General features: G+C 45.0%; 1 protein-coding gene across 4 annotated transcripts in view; it reads left to right on the top strand.

Moving 5' to 3' along the window:
• The first annotated feature begins 61 nt into the window (after window positions 1-61).
• The window catches only part of SNX25 (sorting nexin 25), a 97,255-nt gene continuing 83,819 nt past the window's right edge, over window positions 62-13,497 (top strand). The window contains exon 1 of one of the 4 annotated variants that reach the window (XM_044938364.2): window positions 62-214. In XM_044938364.2, coding sequence (XP_044794299.1) covers window positions 212-214 — 3 coding nt within the window. In that variant the 5' untranslated portion in view covers window positions 62-211. Of the gene's footprint in view, window positions 215-6,185; window positions 6,825-7,072; window positions 7,203-7,240; window positions 7,300-13,497 lie in introns of those variants that run through there. The other 3 variants (XM_025280084.3, XM_044938365.2, XM_044938363.2) reach the window with 3 other exon arrangements.

The raw sequence follows: 13,497 nt of genomic DNA, 5'->3' as shown, positions 1-13,497 counted from the left end.
CCTGCTGTATATTTAATAGAAGCTGGAGATTCCCCATGGACAGAGGAGCCTGGTGGGCCACAGTCTATAGGGTTGCCAAGAGTCCGACACCAATGAAGCAACTTGTCATGCACTGGAAACTTGACAAAGGGAAGAAAAAAGATTCTCCCCTTGAAGCCTCCAGAAGAAAAGCAGCCCAGGTCACACTTTAATTTTAGTTTTGACCTCCAGAATGGTAAGATGAATTCATGTTGTTTTAAACCACTAAGTTTGTAGTAATTTGTTATCGCAGCAACAGGAAATTAATACAATAGGTACCCAATATTTTTTATGTAAAAGTGTAGAGAAAGGAACGCCTGGTAAGCCATATCATGCATGCCCAGTCACTTCAGTCGTGTTTGATTCTTTGCAACCCTGTGGACTGTGGCCTGTGAACCTCCCCCGACCGTAGGATTCTCCAGGCAGGAATACTGGAGTGGGTTGCACCACTCTAGGGAATGGTGCTATGCCCTCCAGGGAGTCTTCCCCACCCAGGGACTTCACCTGAGTCTCCTGCATTGGAAGCAGATTCTTTACCGCTGCGCCACCTGGGAGGGGGCCTTCACATGGATTTAAACATGGAGAGATGTAATTCATTGGTTCCAAAGACTGACAAGGCTGAGCACACGTGTATGTAGGCCCCTCTCATTTAATTCCTGACTGGGCCAACATGATTTGCTTTGGCCAATGGAATGTTAACAAATGTAACACAAGCAAAAGCTTAAAAAGAACTTGTATATCACATCTCTGACATGGTCATGTGAAGAGACCCAAGCAATCTCTTGAAGGATGAGAACTCAGGGAACAGAGACAAGCCATGTTAATGGAGGTCCATAGCCAGAGTAGTCCTAGCTTGTGTACCAGGAGATCACAGCATCATTAATGGTTCAGGCAAGAAGAGGAGAACTGACCCAACTGACCCCAGACCATTGACTGAACTGCAAAATCATAAGCATATCCAGTGGTTGTTATTTGGTGGTAGTTTGTTATATGACAGTAGATAATTGACATACTCTATTTCCCTAAATTTCAGGTCAAAACTTGGATAAATTGAAATTATTCTCTTTTGGGGATCTGCCCTTGTCAGTTGTCTTGATACCAACTAATTCAGTTTACAGTACTTTCCTTTGTAATTCTCTTTCTCTTTGAAGATTAATACAAAGACACTTCTGCCTGAAAGTTTCCCAACATGAATATTTTTACTTGAAGAGGCCCACTCAGCATAATTTATATACCGATGTCCTAAAATTTTGTTCACAGATTAGTTTTCCTCTTCCAAATGCTATAGTATGTTTCCTTTAAGCTTTAGCAGTCTACTATTTGTTTTTAAAGTGTTTTATAATTTTTTCACTTCTCCTTTTGAAGTTTGGCCGCACTTACAACCGTATTTTCTGTAAACTACACTCTGCTTGAAAGTTTACGAGAGAGAGAGTTAGGTTAAAGACCTGTTATGTTCTTGTGGTGAATCAGCAGAAGAAACTATAATGATATCTAGGTATTTTGATTTCTGTTAATACCTATACACAATTTTACCCAAAGTGGGCAAAGGCAAATACAGTGTTTTTCTCTCTAACCCTACGGCTACCTTTAAGAAGATCCAGGGGCTTTAAGGAGAAGTATACTAAATAGATGGTGACTGCAGCCATGAAATTAAAAGACGCTTACTCCTTGGAAGGAAAGTTATGACCAACCTAGACAGCATATTCAAAAGCAGAGACATTACTTTGCCCACAAAGATTCATCTAGTCAAGGCTATGGTTTTTCCTGTGGTCATGTATGGATGTGAGAGTTGGACTGTGAAGAAAGCTGAGCGCCGAAGAATTGATGCTTTTGAACTGTGGTGTTGGAGAAGACTCTTGAGAGTCCCTTGGACTGCAAGGAGATCCAACCAGTCCATTCTGAAGGAGATCAGCCCTGGGATTTCTTTGGAAGGAATGATGCTAAAGCTGAAACTCCAGTACTTTGGCCACCTCATGCGAAGAGTTGACTCATTGGAAAAGACTCTGATGCTGGGAGAGATTGGGGGCAGGAGGAGAAGGGGACAACAGAGGATGAGATGGCTGGATGGCATCACTGACTCGATGGATGTGAGTCTGAGTGAACTCCGGGAGTTGGTGATGGACAGGGAGGCCTGGCGTGCTGCAATTCATGGGGTCTCAAAGAGTTGGACACGACTGAGCGACTGAAATGAACTGAACTGAACTGAAACTAAATAGTGGAGGAGGCAATGGCATCCCACTCCAGTACTCTTGCCTGGAGAATCCCATGGATGGAGGGGTCTGGTGGGCTGCAGTCCATGAGGTCGCTTGGAGTTGGACGCGACTGAGCGACTTCACTTTCCCTTTTCACTTTAATGCATTGGAGAAGGAAATAGCAACCCACTCCAGTGTTCTTGCCTGGAGAATCCCAGGGACGGGGGAGCCTGGTGGGCTTCTGTCTATGGGGTCGCACAGAGTCGGACACGACTGAAGCGACTTAGCAGCAGCAGCAGCAGGGGCTTAAAGAGAAGTATACTAAATAGTGGAGAAGGCAATGGCACCCCACTCCAGTACTCTTGCCTGGAAAATCCCATGGACGGAGGAGCCTGGAAGGCTGCAGACCATGGGGTCGCTAGGAGTCGGACACGATTAAGCAACTTCACTTTCACTTTTCACTTTCATGCATTGGAGAAGGAAATGGCAACCCACTCCAGTGTCCTTGCCTGGAGAATCCCAGGGACGGGGGAGCCTGGTGGACTGCCATCTATGGGGTCGCACAGAGTCGGACACGACTGAAGTGACTTAGCAGCAGCATACTAAATAGTGAATGGGCTTCCCTCTTACCTCAGATGGTAAAGCATCTGCCTGCAATGCAGGAGACCCAGGTTCAATCCCTGGGTTGGAAAGATCCTCTGGAGAAGGAAATGGCAACCCACTCCAGTATTCTTGCCTGGAGAATTCCATGGACAGGGGAGCCTGGTGGGCACAGTTCATGGGGTTGCAGAGTTGGACATCACTGAGCAGCTAGTACACATACCAAATAGTGGAGGGGAAGATTCATTACATATTATCGACAGAGAATGGGTGTTGTATACCTGTTTACACTCTAGTACTTTAAATGTCAAATTTTCACTTAATTTATCCTTATAGTATCCCAATGAATTCAGACAGACACCATTCCCAGCTTACCAAAGAGAATAATGAAGATAGCCCATGGAGTGTTTAATTACAAACCTGTCAGAATGTGCTGGCCATAAAGAATATAATAAATAAGGCATCTTTACTTAATTTGGTCTTAACTTAGACCTGGGAGGACTCAGCACTGACTTCCTGGAAGGAACTGACTTCCTGGATTCTAATTTAATACCTGACATCTCCCTCAATACCTCCTGATTTCAGGCACTCCCTTGTATATCTTACCACCTCCCAGTGTTCCTCAAACCTTGCACAGGGTAGAAACCAAACTACTACTTTTAAGTAAATGTTTGAATTGTCCATGCTGACTTCGCAGCAATATGACATTTGCTTTAAGGCAGTTTCCTGACCACGAGTGTACATTTCTCCAGATCTCATTCTTGGGAACAATATATAGTGTGCTGGAAAGATCATGAGTTATAGACCAGGGCTCTCAATAAATGTTAGACAGTTTCCTCTTTATTGATTATATGATTTTACCGACTTTAGTGATTACTATAAATCACTTTGCACTTGTCGGGTGGCTGGCTAAGATACCAGCCATACTCAAAAAGCAACAAAACTAAACACTTATAAAAGCATGGAATACAGGGACTAAGCTCATGGATTTAAACCCTGTTTTTTTCTCATCTGTCATATGGGATGACTAAACGAGATAGAGTTTTTAGAAAGTACCATGACTTAGTGCTTAAATGCACAAGCCTTAGAGCCAGAGCAGGTGGGTGATAAAACCAAAGTCTGATAACTCTATAACAGTTGAGCAAATTATTTTGCCTTCTATGCCTCAGTTTCCTTATGGATAGGTGGAGATTACATTCAGGGGTGATTGTGAAGATCAAATGAAGCATGTCTAGTGCTTAGAACAGTATCTGACAGAGTTAGTGCTCAATTAGTTACTATTATTGTCAACTTGCAGTAAACCCATATTTTGGAAAATTTTAAATATATATAAAGTATGTAAAGCGCTCAGCATGCTGTCCCCTGCATGTAAAGGATCACACACACACACACACAATGTATCTTATTGTTGGTAATATCAAATTACCATGCTTTATTTGAAATAATTTGGAATTGTAGGGTACACTTTGAGGACCCCCAGTGGGATGAATATTAACTATTTTAGGGGCAAAAGGGCTCCTTCAAGATCAGTTACACTGCTTAATTTAAAAACAAAAAAGAGAAGACAAGGAAGACAGGAAGGTAGTAACTACTTTTGAAGTCATCCCCTGTCATCACCTAGGCATGGCAATGTCATATCTGGCCTAAGGCACTCATTATCTCCTTGTCTTTGACTTACAAGGAATGAGAATAAAGTGGTCCATGAATACTAATATTTAAAACAATCAGCTTTTAAAAAATGACAAATGTGAACATATTTGTTTTTATATAGATACATAAAATAATTCATTTCTGTACTGTTTTATTAGAGCTTAATATTAGCGATAGTTTTTTTTTTTTGGCCTCCTACTTCATCTCCCACTTGAAATCCATGCCATTCCAGGGAAATTTATTATAAAAACATGAATACATGGGTGGCCTTTGTATGTCTATGGACACTAGTATTTTTTCATTTGAATGATAACCTCTTGGATAATACTTTGTTTTAAAAGAATAAACAGGGAGTTCCCTGGTGGTCCAGTGACCAAGACTGCGTTCCCAATTCAGGGGGCCCGGGTTCAATCACCTGGTTGCAAGCTGGATCCCAAATGCCATAGCTGGAGATCCCACGTACAGCAATGAAGATCGGGCCCAGCCAAATAAATATTTTAATAGTTAAAAAAATAAAATAATAAAATATCCACTAGTTTACTTTGTATGAATGTTCTATTTTTTCTCAGTTGAAACGATAGAGATTCCTTATAGAAAAGCACAGTATAGTCACAGTATTTGAAAATATATTGTAATGCTTAGTTTCCTAGGAAGCAGGCTATAATTCAATTTATTGGAAAACGCTAGTGCTTTTAAACTGTTTGGCTTTTTGATGTCCGTCTCCCACATCCTCCATGGCATCCCTCATCTATTTACCCCCCTCCCCTTCTTCCCCTTTCTATTCTTGATTTGCCCTCTCTATTCTATTATCCCCTTTTAAGTAAGCATTAATCTCTTTCCAATTCCTTCATCTCCTTTAGAATTCCTTTATTCATTAAAGATCCATCTGTTTTGTTGGGCTTAGTAATTTCTAGTGTTTAGCATATTGGCATCTTCTCAGTAAGCATTATCTATATTAACGCGGGGGCCGTGGTATGAGAAGAAAATATGTATTCTCAAAATTACTTGGAGCACTTTCACTTGCGTGTGGGCACTGGCATTTGTACTGAATCGTTGGCGACAAAAATACAGGGAGTTGGAGCTACAGTGAGGATGGCAGCTGTGCACGCCCCCTGGCGCCAGGCAGACTTTTGGGGGGGACCTCTCTGTACCTAGGAATTTTGCAGGCAGCATTTACTGCTCCCTGTTTGTCTTGATCCCGTCCCGGAGGCGGCTGGGTGGGAAAAAGGGAAGGTTGTCAGGGGAACTGGGGTAAAAGTGAGGATCAAGAAGGGTTGCCTATTCAAACAGCAGGTGCAAAGGAGGCAGAAATTTTGAAGGAAGGGCTGTTAAACCCCCACCTACGGGGAGGTTACTTGTCAAGAGATGAGCGGGCCGAGGATTAAGGGATCACCTGAGCTGGAGAGCTGCAAACACTTCTGACACCTGCAGCAGAATTTTCCATCAACAGACGGTATCCTGGGGGAGGCGGGGACAGGAGCGCAGGAAAGCCGTTTTCGCGTGATTGGCGGCGCCCCCTACCCGGGAGGGGGCCGCCCGCGGCGGGTGGGCGGGGCCGGGGCGGAGCCGGGCAGGGGGGCGCGGCGGGGGCGCGGGGGGGCGGGGCCGGACGGTGGGGGCGGGGCGGGGCGGGGCGCTCCCTGGCTGTCACTCAGCGGGTCGCGGTGGCTTCCCGCCCCCCCCCCCGCCCCCTCCCGACACGCTCTCCGGGTCGCCCCCGCCCCCGCTCCGCCCCCGGGGCTCCGCCAGCGCGAGTCCCATCCAGGTCCGGCTACCTGGGGCGCGCCCGGCCGGGCAGCTGCGGGCCCGGCGCTGGCCGGCGGCGTCTGTGAGATCCGTTCCCTCCGGCGGGGGCCGCCGACGAGGGCATGAGCGCGGACTCCTGCCTCCGGCGCGGCGGGAGCGGGGAGGGCAGGAGGCGCCGCGCGGAGGCCACCGTCCGGGGCAGCGCCGGGGGACAGCGGGGCGGGAGATGTGCCTGTCCTTAGCGGCCCAGCAAGCAGCATGCACCCCGATCCCTCCGACAGCGGCGGCGCCGGCCTCGCGGGCGCCCCGGGCGAACGACGGCCGGAGCCCCGGGGGGACGCGGCGGCCCCGGGGGCGCCCGGCGGCGGGAGTCGGTGGGTGGCGGCAGCCGCCCTCGCCGCCGTGTGCTCCTCCTGCCTGCTGGCCGGCTGGTGGCCGGCGGCGGCGGGAGGCGCGGGGCCGGGCACGGTCCTGCTCAGGCTCAGCCTGTACCTGGGCTGCGCCGCTGCCGCCTTCCTGCTGGGGACCGTGTTCTCCCTGGTTTGCCGGAGCCCGCGAGCCCCGCCGCCTGACTTCGCCGCCGCCTGGAGACGGCTGGCCGCACGCCACCGGCCGGAGGTGAGTACTGGGCGCCGGCCCGCGGCCTCGCCCAGCCCGCCCGCTCCGGGAGGGCCGGGGGTCGCGGTGGCCGGTCCTCTCGGGGAAGCGGGGGCTGGGCTGGGCCGGGCCGGCCGGGCGGGGAGATAGATGCTCGCGTCCTCTCGGCCCCCGCGCGGGGCGGGCTCCGGGCTCGGCGCGGGGCGGGCCGAGATGCACGCTAGCAGGTGATGTACTTAGTTGCTCGACTCCATCCTCAGTCCCAGGCTCGGGAGCTGAATAATCCTTCCAGATCTTGGCTGTGGCCCTGCCGCTGGGGAGCGGTGCGGCCGCTGTACGCAGGCGCTGCGCCTGGGGCCGGTCATCACGTTGGGTTCTGGTAACCGTTCCCCGTGGGAGGTAACTTTTGTGCCCTTTTACAGACCGGGAAACTTGGCGTAGAGGGGCTGACTTGGCTTAGGTCCCCCGCCCGCTACACCTCATGCCGAAAGCCCGGGTACGCTTTTTTTTTTTTTTTTTCACGCTGTCCTGTCTTCCGCCGTGTGGATAAGTATCGCAGTTTCAGTGATTTAGGAAACGGATGCCCGAAATCACTGTCGTTTGCATCGAAAGGAATGTTATCATCAGTGGGGTGTGGCGATCTAGTGGAGAACGGTGGTTAAGGAATTCAGGGAAAGACAGTGTTTTAAATGAGCTCTCCACTTCCTTAGTGCCAAACCGCTGCTTTTTTCTCTACCTCCCAGCAGCTTCACTTTCACAACCCTTGAAAAGAAACTCAGTTCTGTCGTAGCTTGACTTACCGCTTGACTGAACTCTACTGTCATTAACCTGAAATTGCTCACTCTGTAGTAAGAGAAATGGCTGTGGCTCAACTTCGTAAGAATATTTTGTTAGAAGCATTATTACTCCCTGGGTTTTGTGTTTGTTTATAATGCGACCTGCTTCTTCTTCTTTTTTTAAATCTCACTCTCTTCGCCAAAAGGACCCTTTCCTCAGTGTGTTAGTTCAGAAAGCGTAGCTGAAATAATGGGGAAAGAGGTGTAGGTAAAGGGGCGCCCATTCCCACTAAGTTAAGCAGCTGTTCAGTATGTTGAGGAAAAGGAACTTCAGTTTTCATAAATAGCCCCAAACTAGCTGTGTTTATTTCTCTTAAAAACCTTCACCCAGCTATTATATCTAATTTAGCAAGAGTTGGTGAGTACGTGTATTTTTCCCCTTGCTTTTTCCCTACAATGATAAAAGACCCCAGAATTTTACTGTTGATCTGTGAATGACGTTACAATTCTTTAGAGTATTTTAAGATGTTGTAATCTATTTCATGTGTATTTAATCGTATTTATTGAGTCTTTCACAGAAACTGGGTATTATTTTGGAAGCTGGGGTTGAATCAACAAGACAAACAAAAGCCCTGCTTTCTGGAGTTTATATACTTATGGGGGAATCAGGCATTAAACAAAGAAATGTGTTGCTTTTGGATAGTGATAAATGCTTAAATGCTTATGAAACCAAAAGTAATTAAGAGTTAAGTGATTAAGAGTGCCTGGTGTGTGGGGGCAGGAAGTTTAGATGGTGGGGTCAGGGTCTAAGCCTTAGTATTGTCACTCCTCTGTCCTGGAAGCCTCACGGGTGGTTTACCTCCCTTTTTACTGGAAAATACATTCCCCCAAAGCTCCCAGCTCACTTGTACCTCTGAGAAAACTTAGGTTATCATCCAGAAAGATGCTTTAGTAGAGGAAGCAGAGAAAATACTACATTAGAGGTGACAGAAAAGGAAGCAGCTTATGTGATCTCTCATGTATACTACCTGAAAATTTCAGGCAGTGGAAGAGGTATAAGTGTACGTTAAGGACAGGCGATTATTGGCGTTCTTTTTGAATTCAGATTCCTACGGCATTAAGTAGGAAAATAAGTACATTAGGAGGTTTACTTTCTGTTACCTAGAATTAAAGTGTATGCACATATGCTAGTCATATGTCTGTGCCTACTCAGTTGTGTTCACCTCTGTGCAACCCCATGAACTGTAGCCCGCCAGGCTCCTCTGTCTGTAGGATTTCACAGGCAAGAATACTGGAGTGGGTTGCCATGCCCTCCTGCAGAGGATCTTCCCGACCCAGGGATCAAGCCCGTGTCTAAAATTATTTATATATATTTACAGTACCAGTGCAGTTTACTCAAGCCTTTCGTTGTGCTGTATTTCCAATAACTTATGCTTAAGGTTTTTAAAAAAATGCTCCTTATGAATGGAAGCATAAGCATGTGGTGTAGTGTAAAATATCTGTCAGTTCTGTGGGGGTAGGAGCTGGACCACACGGGTCATCTAACATATGTGGAGGGGGAGGCTGTTTTGTAGTGAACCAAATGGTGTCTCTTAAGATACAGTGACTACTTTACTACAGAAATTGTGATTCAGCATTAAGCAAAGAATCCTCATTTGTTCTTGTATATTTCAGGTTCTTCTAGAATCTGCTGAGCGTGTCAGACACTAGGATCTATCCTATCTGTCCATCCTTTTTTTTTTCTTTCCCCTTCTTGACTTTCTTCTCTAGAGGGAAAAAAATGCATACACTATTAAAAGTAGGCAACCAGAGAAGACTAAACTAGAAGGGAGAAGGTATTTTCATGTCTAGACGTGTTCAAATGCTCCTGCGTGCTTTATAAGGTAGCTGTTGGCTGTCATAATTCTTTGTGGTTGAGATCCTTGACTGATATCTTTTGTTATCCCTTGTACCTTGCAGGACCTCCAAAAAGTGTTTGCTGATGATAATGAAAAAAATTAGGTCAGTTTGTGGTCACTAGCTGAGGGCTTTCCCCCTTCAGTTAACCTGGTGTTTATTGAGCATCATGTATGTGCAAGGAATTTTATTTTACTTGGCTGGCAATCATTACTGATTAAAGTAGTAAAATTGATTTTTCAGCTCGGGTGAAAAGAACATCCAGTGGTATATTCAGGTGGCAAAAAAAAAAAAAAAAAAAAAAAAGCTTTGTGTAACGTCAGGAAGGTTGATGCTTAAGTCTTGACATTTGCTCCCTGGGCCTCACTTTAGAAAAACTTGAACTTTGGTGCAGGTCAGCCAGCTGGTGCAGTGATGCTCTGGGGCTGGCCTGCTTCTGGGGCAACAGTTGTTAGCCCTGCTTTGCTGAGTAGGCTGCCGTAGTGTGGTGCTTCTTAGTCCAAGGTTGTAGTTTGGTGGTGTGCCAGACCTGTCAGCTCATGTGGACCAAAGGCCTCAGATTCACTAGCTGTGGTTACCTGACCCTAGCACATGATCTAACCAAAGCAACAGCAAGAAAAACATGGGAATAATGAATCAATAGTTTAGAAACCTTACTTTCGTTACTAGACCAGTGGTACAAAGTGCATCTTAATGGAAAAAAGGAATAATTTCTTACATTTTGGTGATAAAAATAAGGAATAACTTCTTAAGATGTCAGTTATTCACAGTTTATGGATTTTTCTCTTTTACATGGTAATTTATTAGATGTTTCTTGATTTACACTTGATTTATACCATTAAGTTAGAAATGAGCACTGGACAAATGAAGACTTGGGGCCTGATACAAGAAAGTCCACAAAGGTGCTTAGTAGCATAATGCGAAACTAAAGTCCACTGCTGTGTGAAGAAAGTATTAGTGAAAGACTTTTCCAAGTTTAGACAGAAAAGTTCAAGGAGTTCATCAAAGCTCATAAGCATTTACTGTATATTTGCTGCATACTGCTTTTCCGATCTTGGGAGATCATTTTGGCCTAGTTAGCTGCTCAATGTCAGTGCCAGGCACATAGTAGGTTCTCTATGGATGGAATTTTTGTCCCTAATGAATAGATTATTGTTTGAGATGAGAGCAGACTTGAGTATCCGACTGACACTTTTAAATTTGAAATTTCAGCCACAGTTCCCTAGAGAAGGGATCATAGTCTCGCGGTATATAGTCGCTCAGGCTTGTCTGACTCTTTGGGACCCCGTGGGCTAGCCCTTCCAGGTTCCTCTGTTCATGGGATTTCCCAGGCAAGAATATCTCAAGGTAGGTGTCACTGAGAACTTCGATAGTTGCTTTGGGTTAATTGGATGGCAGTGTTTTCAGTGTTGGGGAGGATCCAGAGATGAACAAAATGCCCTCTGTCCCTGCCTTCTCAGGCTGAGTAGATTAGATTGATAGGGAGGACTGGAGGGGAGGGCAGATGTTTATAGAGACAGTAAAAACATTCACACAGCAATCCAAGGCGCCACTTGGCTTGGGTGGGACTTCTAGAATCCCTAAATGAGTTCTTTTACTGATACAAAAGTTCTTTTGAGTAAAACAAACTCGATTTAGTTACTCAAGGGAAAAAGGAAAAGAACCAAGATGTAGGGAGACTATACACAGCTTCTTTGTGACGCTCCTTTATTATGCTAATGTGATAAACTAATCCTCAATAATTTGATAGTGGATAGTGGGGTAATACACTTACTGTCTTCAGATTATTAGGTTGTCTTTTGACCGGGGGATTTAAGTCAGGGTGGCTACTGGGAAAAATGTTTTTGAGCAAGATGGCTTTTGAAACCCCCTTAAATCTAACTGTAGTGTAAGAATTGTTTACCTTAAATTCATCTATTCATAATTTTTAAATTTAACTTTTTTTGCAGGTTATGGATTCACATGGCTTTAATAGAAAAAAGAAAAACATATATTAAAAAAAAACATATAAAAGGATATGCATTGAAAAAATAAATCTCCCCTATAGGTGGCCATTATTAACAGTTGATTGTTCTTCCAGATATGTATTATGTATATACAAGCAAATACAAATACATACTCAAAAACAATATAAACAGTGATTACACATAAAAGAAAATTATTTTCTGTATCTTTATTATGAAGGAACTATTTCTTAGGGTTAGTAGACATCAGAAGTTACATATGAAGAGTGATAACTTCAAAGTAGGAAGCTACAATTCATGATTAAACCTGGAACATTAAAAAAATGGTCATCGAAACCAGCAAATGTATGCTAAGAAATGATGAACATGTATTTTTGAATTTAGCAAAGCTGTCTGAAGGAGGCATATATATATTTTCACAATTTGTACAAAACCAAAAGGATTTCCCTGGTGGCTCAGCTGGGAAAGAATCTGCCTGCAATGTGGGAGACCTGGGTTCAATCCCTGGGTTGGGAAGAGCCCCTGGAGAAGGGAGAGTCTACTCACTCCAGTATTCTGGCTTGGAGAGCTCTATGGACTGTATGGAATGGGGTCGCAAAGAGTTGGACACAACTGAGCGATTTTCACTTCATTTAAAACAAAGCCAGAAAATTGTATTTTTTCATATTGTATCCTAAATTATTACCAGATTTTGAATATGAGTCCCTGTTATTGTTTAGTCGCTAAGTCTTGTCTTTTTGCAACCCCATGGACTGTAGCCTGCCAGGTTCCTCTGTCCATGGGATTTCCCAGGCAAGAAAACTGGAGTGGGTTTCCAGTCCTTCTCCAGGGGATCTTCCCGACCCAGGGATTGAACCTGCGTCTTCTGCTTGGCAGGCAGATTCTTTACGACTGAGCCACCTGGGAAGCACCCCTAGGAAATTGTTTTAGAGACAGAATACATGTACTGTTCCAGGTTTGAGTTGCTGGTGAGTGTAATCAGATGAATCCTAGGAGGCGGGATTGCAGAGGTGGCTTGGGCAGGGTTGTGGAAGTCTGCAGCTGAGAGAGAGTAGGGCTGGGTTGTGTCTGCTGTTAGGGCAGCTCCTTATACCTTTTGGACTCTGGAGTGTGGCATCAAAGCTGGGTTATGGACATGCTAAATGGAAATGTGATTAGGGGATACTGGAGGAGAAGCGCTAATCAGTTGCAGTGATACAAAGTGAGAGTTAATGAAGCTGTGTGAAGGGAGACCGGAAGCTGTGTAAATGGAGACCCGAAGCTGTGTGAATGGAGGCCGGAAGCTGTGTGAAGGGAGATCACAGCCAAGAGTGACTTTCATGTTTCTTTCATGTTAATGTCATGATGGGTGAAATTTCCCCGTGACTTTCCTGTGAGAGGTTTCTTTGATGATAATTATCAATAGTTATCATTACAGATGGGTCCAAGAATCTTCTCAAGAGCATCTTAACATTCTCTTTATATAATAAATAAGGGTCCTACTGTTTCTTCACAATGTGAAGACCAAAGTGTCCAAGCTTGAGCAAGTCTACTTGGAGCCTAAATTCTGATCATTCCCAAGAGATTTATTTCTAATTCCCTTGAATCTTAAGCCAGTTTTGTTTTGGACACATGCTACGATGTCAGCTTTCATAATTAAATGTTGCCTTCTTAAAGACATCTTAGGTTTCATTTCCCAGCCTTATCATTTTGAGGGTAGGAAGTGCCCTACTTTCCTTAGAATGTTTGAGCCCTTGTGCAGTCAGAATAGTGCACACACTTATACTAAAAAAATGACTCAGCAAGGTTGGTGTTGAGGGCTTAGGTTTTAGAAAAGGAAATGTCTGTGGAAGCCTGTTAGTATTAAAATCATGACATACAAACTTGCCTTTTTTTTTTTTTTAATTGCAGCTTTGCTTTTGAAAGAAAAACTTGCAAACTTGGAGCTTGTATTTTTTACCAACTTCACTGTTAGGTGACTTTCTAAATGAGGGTTGCTTGTTTGTGTGGAAGTGACCAAAGACAGGGGTAGATAGACAGCCCTTCCTGGGGACTCTGCTGGGCACCCTGTGGGCTGGG

The sequence above is a fragment of the Bubalus bubalis genome, chromosome 1 (genome assembly GCF_019923935.1).
Source record: "Bubalus bubalis isolate 160015118507 breed Murrah chromosome 1, NDDB_SH_1, whole genome shotgun sequence".
Taxonomy (NCBI): Eukaryota; Metazoa; Chordata; class Mammalia; order Artiodactyla; family Bovidae; genus Bubalus; species Bubalus bubalis.
Note: the sequence above shows the minus strand (reverse complement) of the source record. Positions and strands in the feature narration are given on the sequence as shown.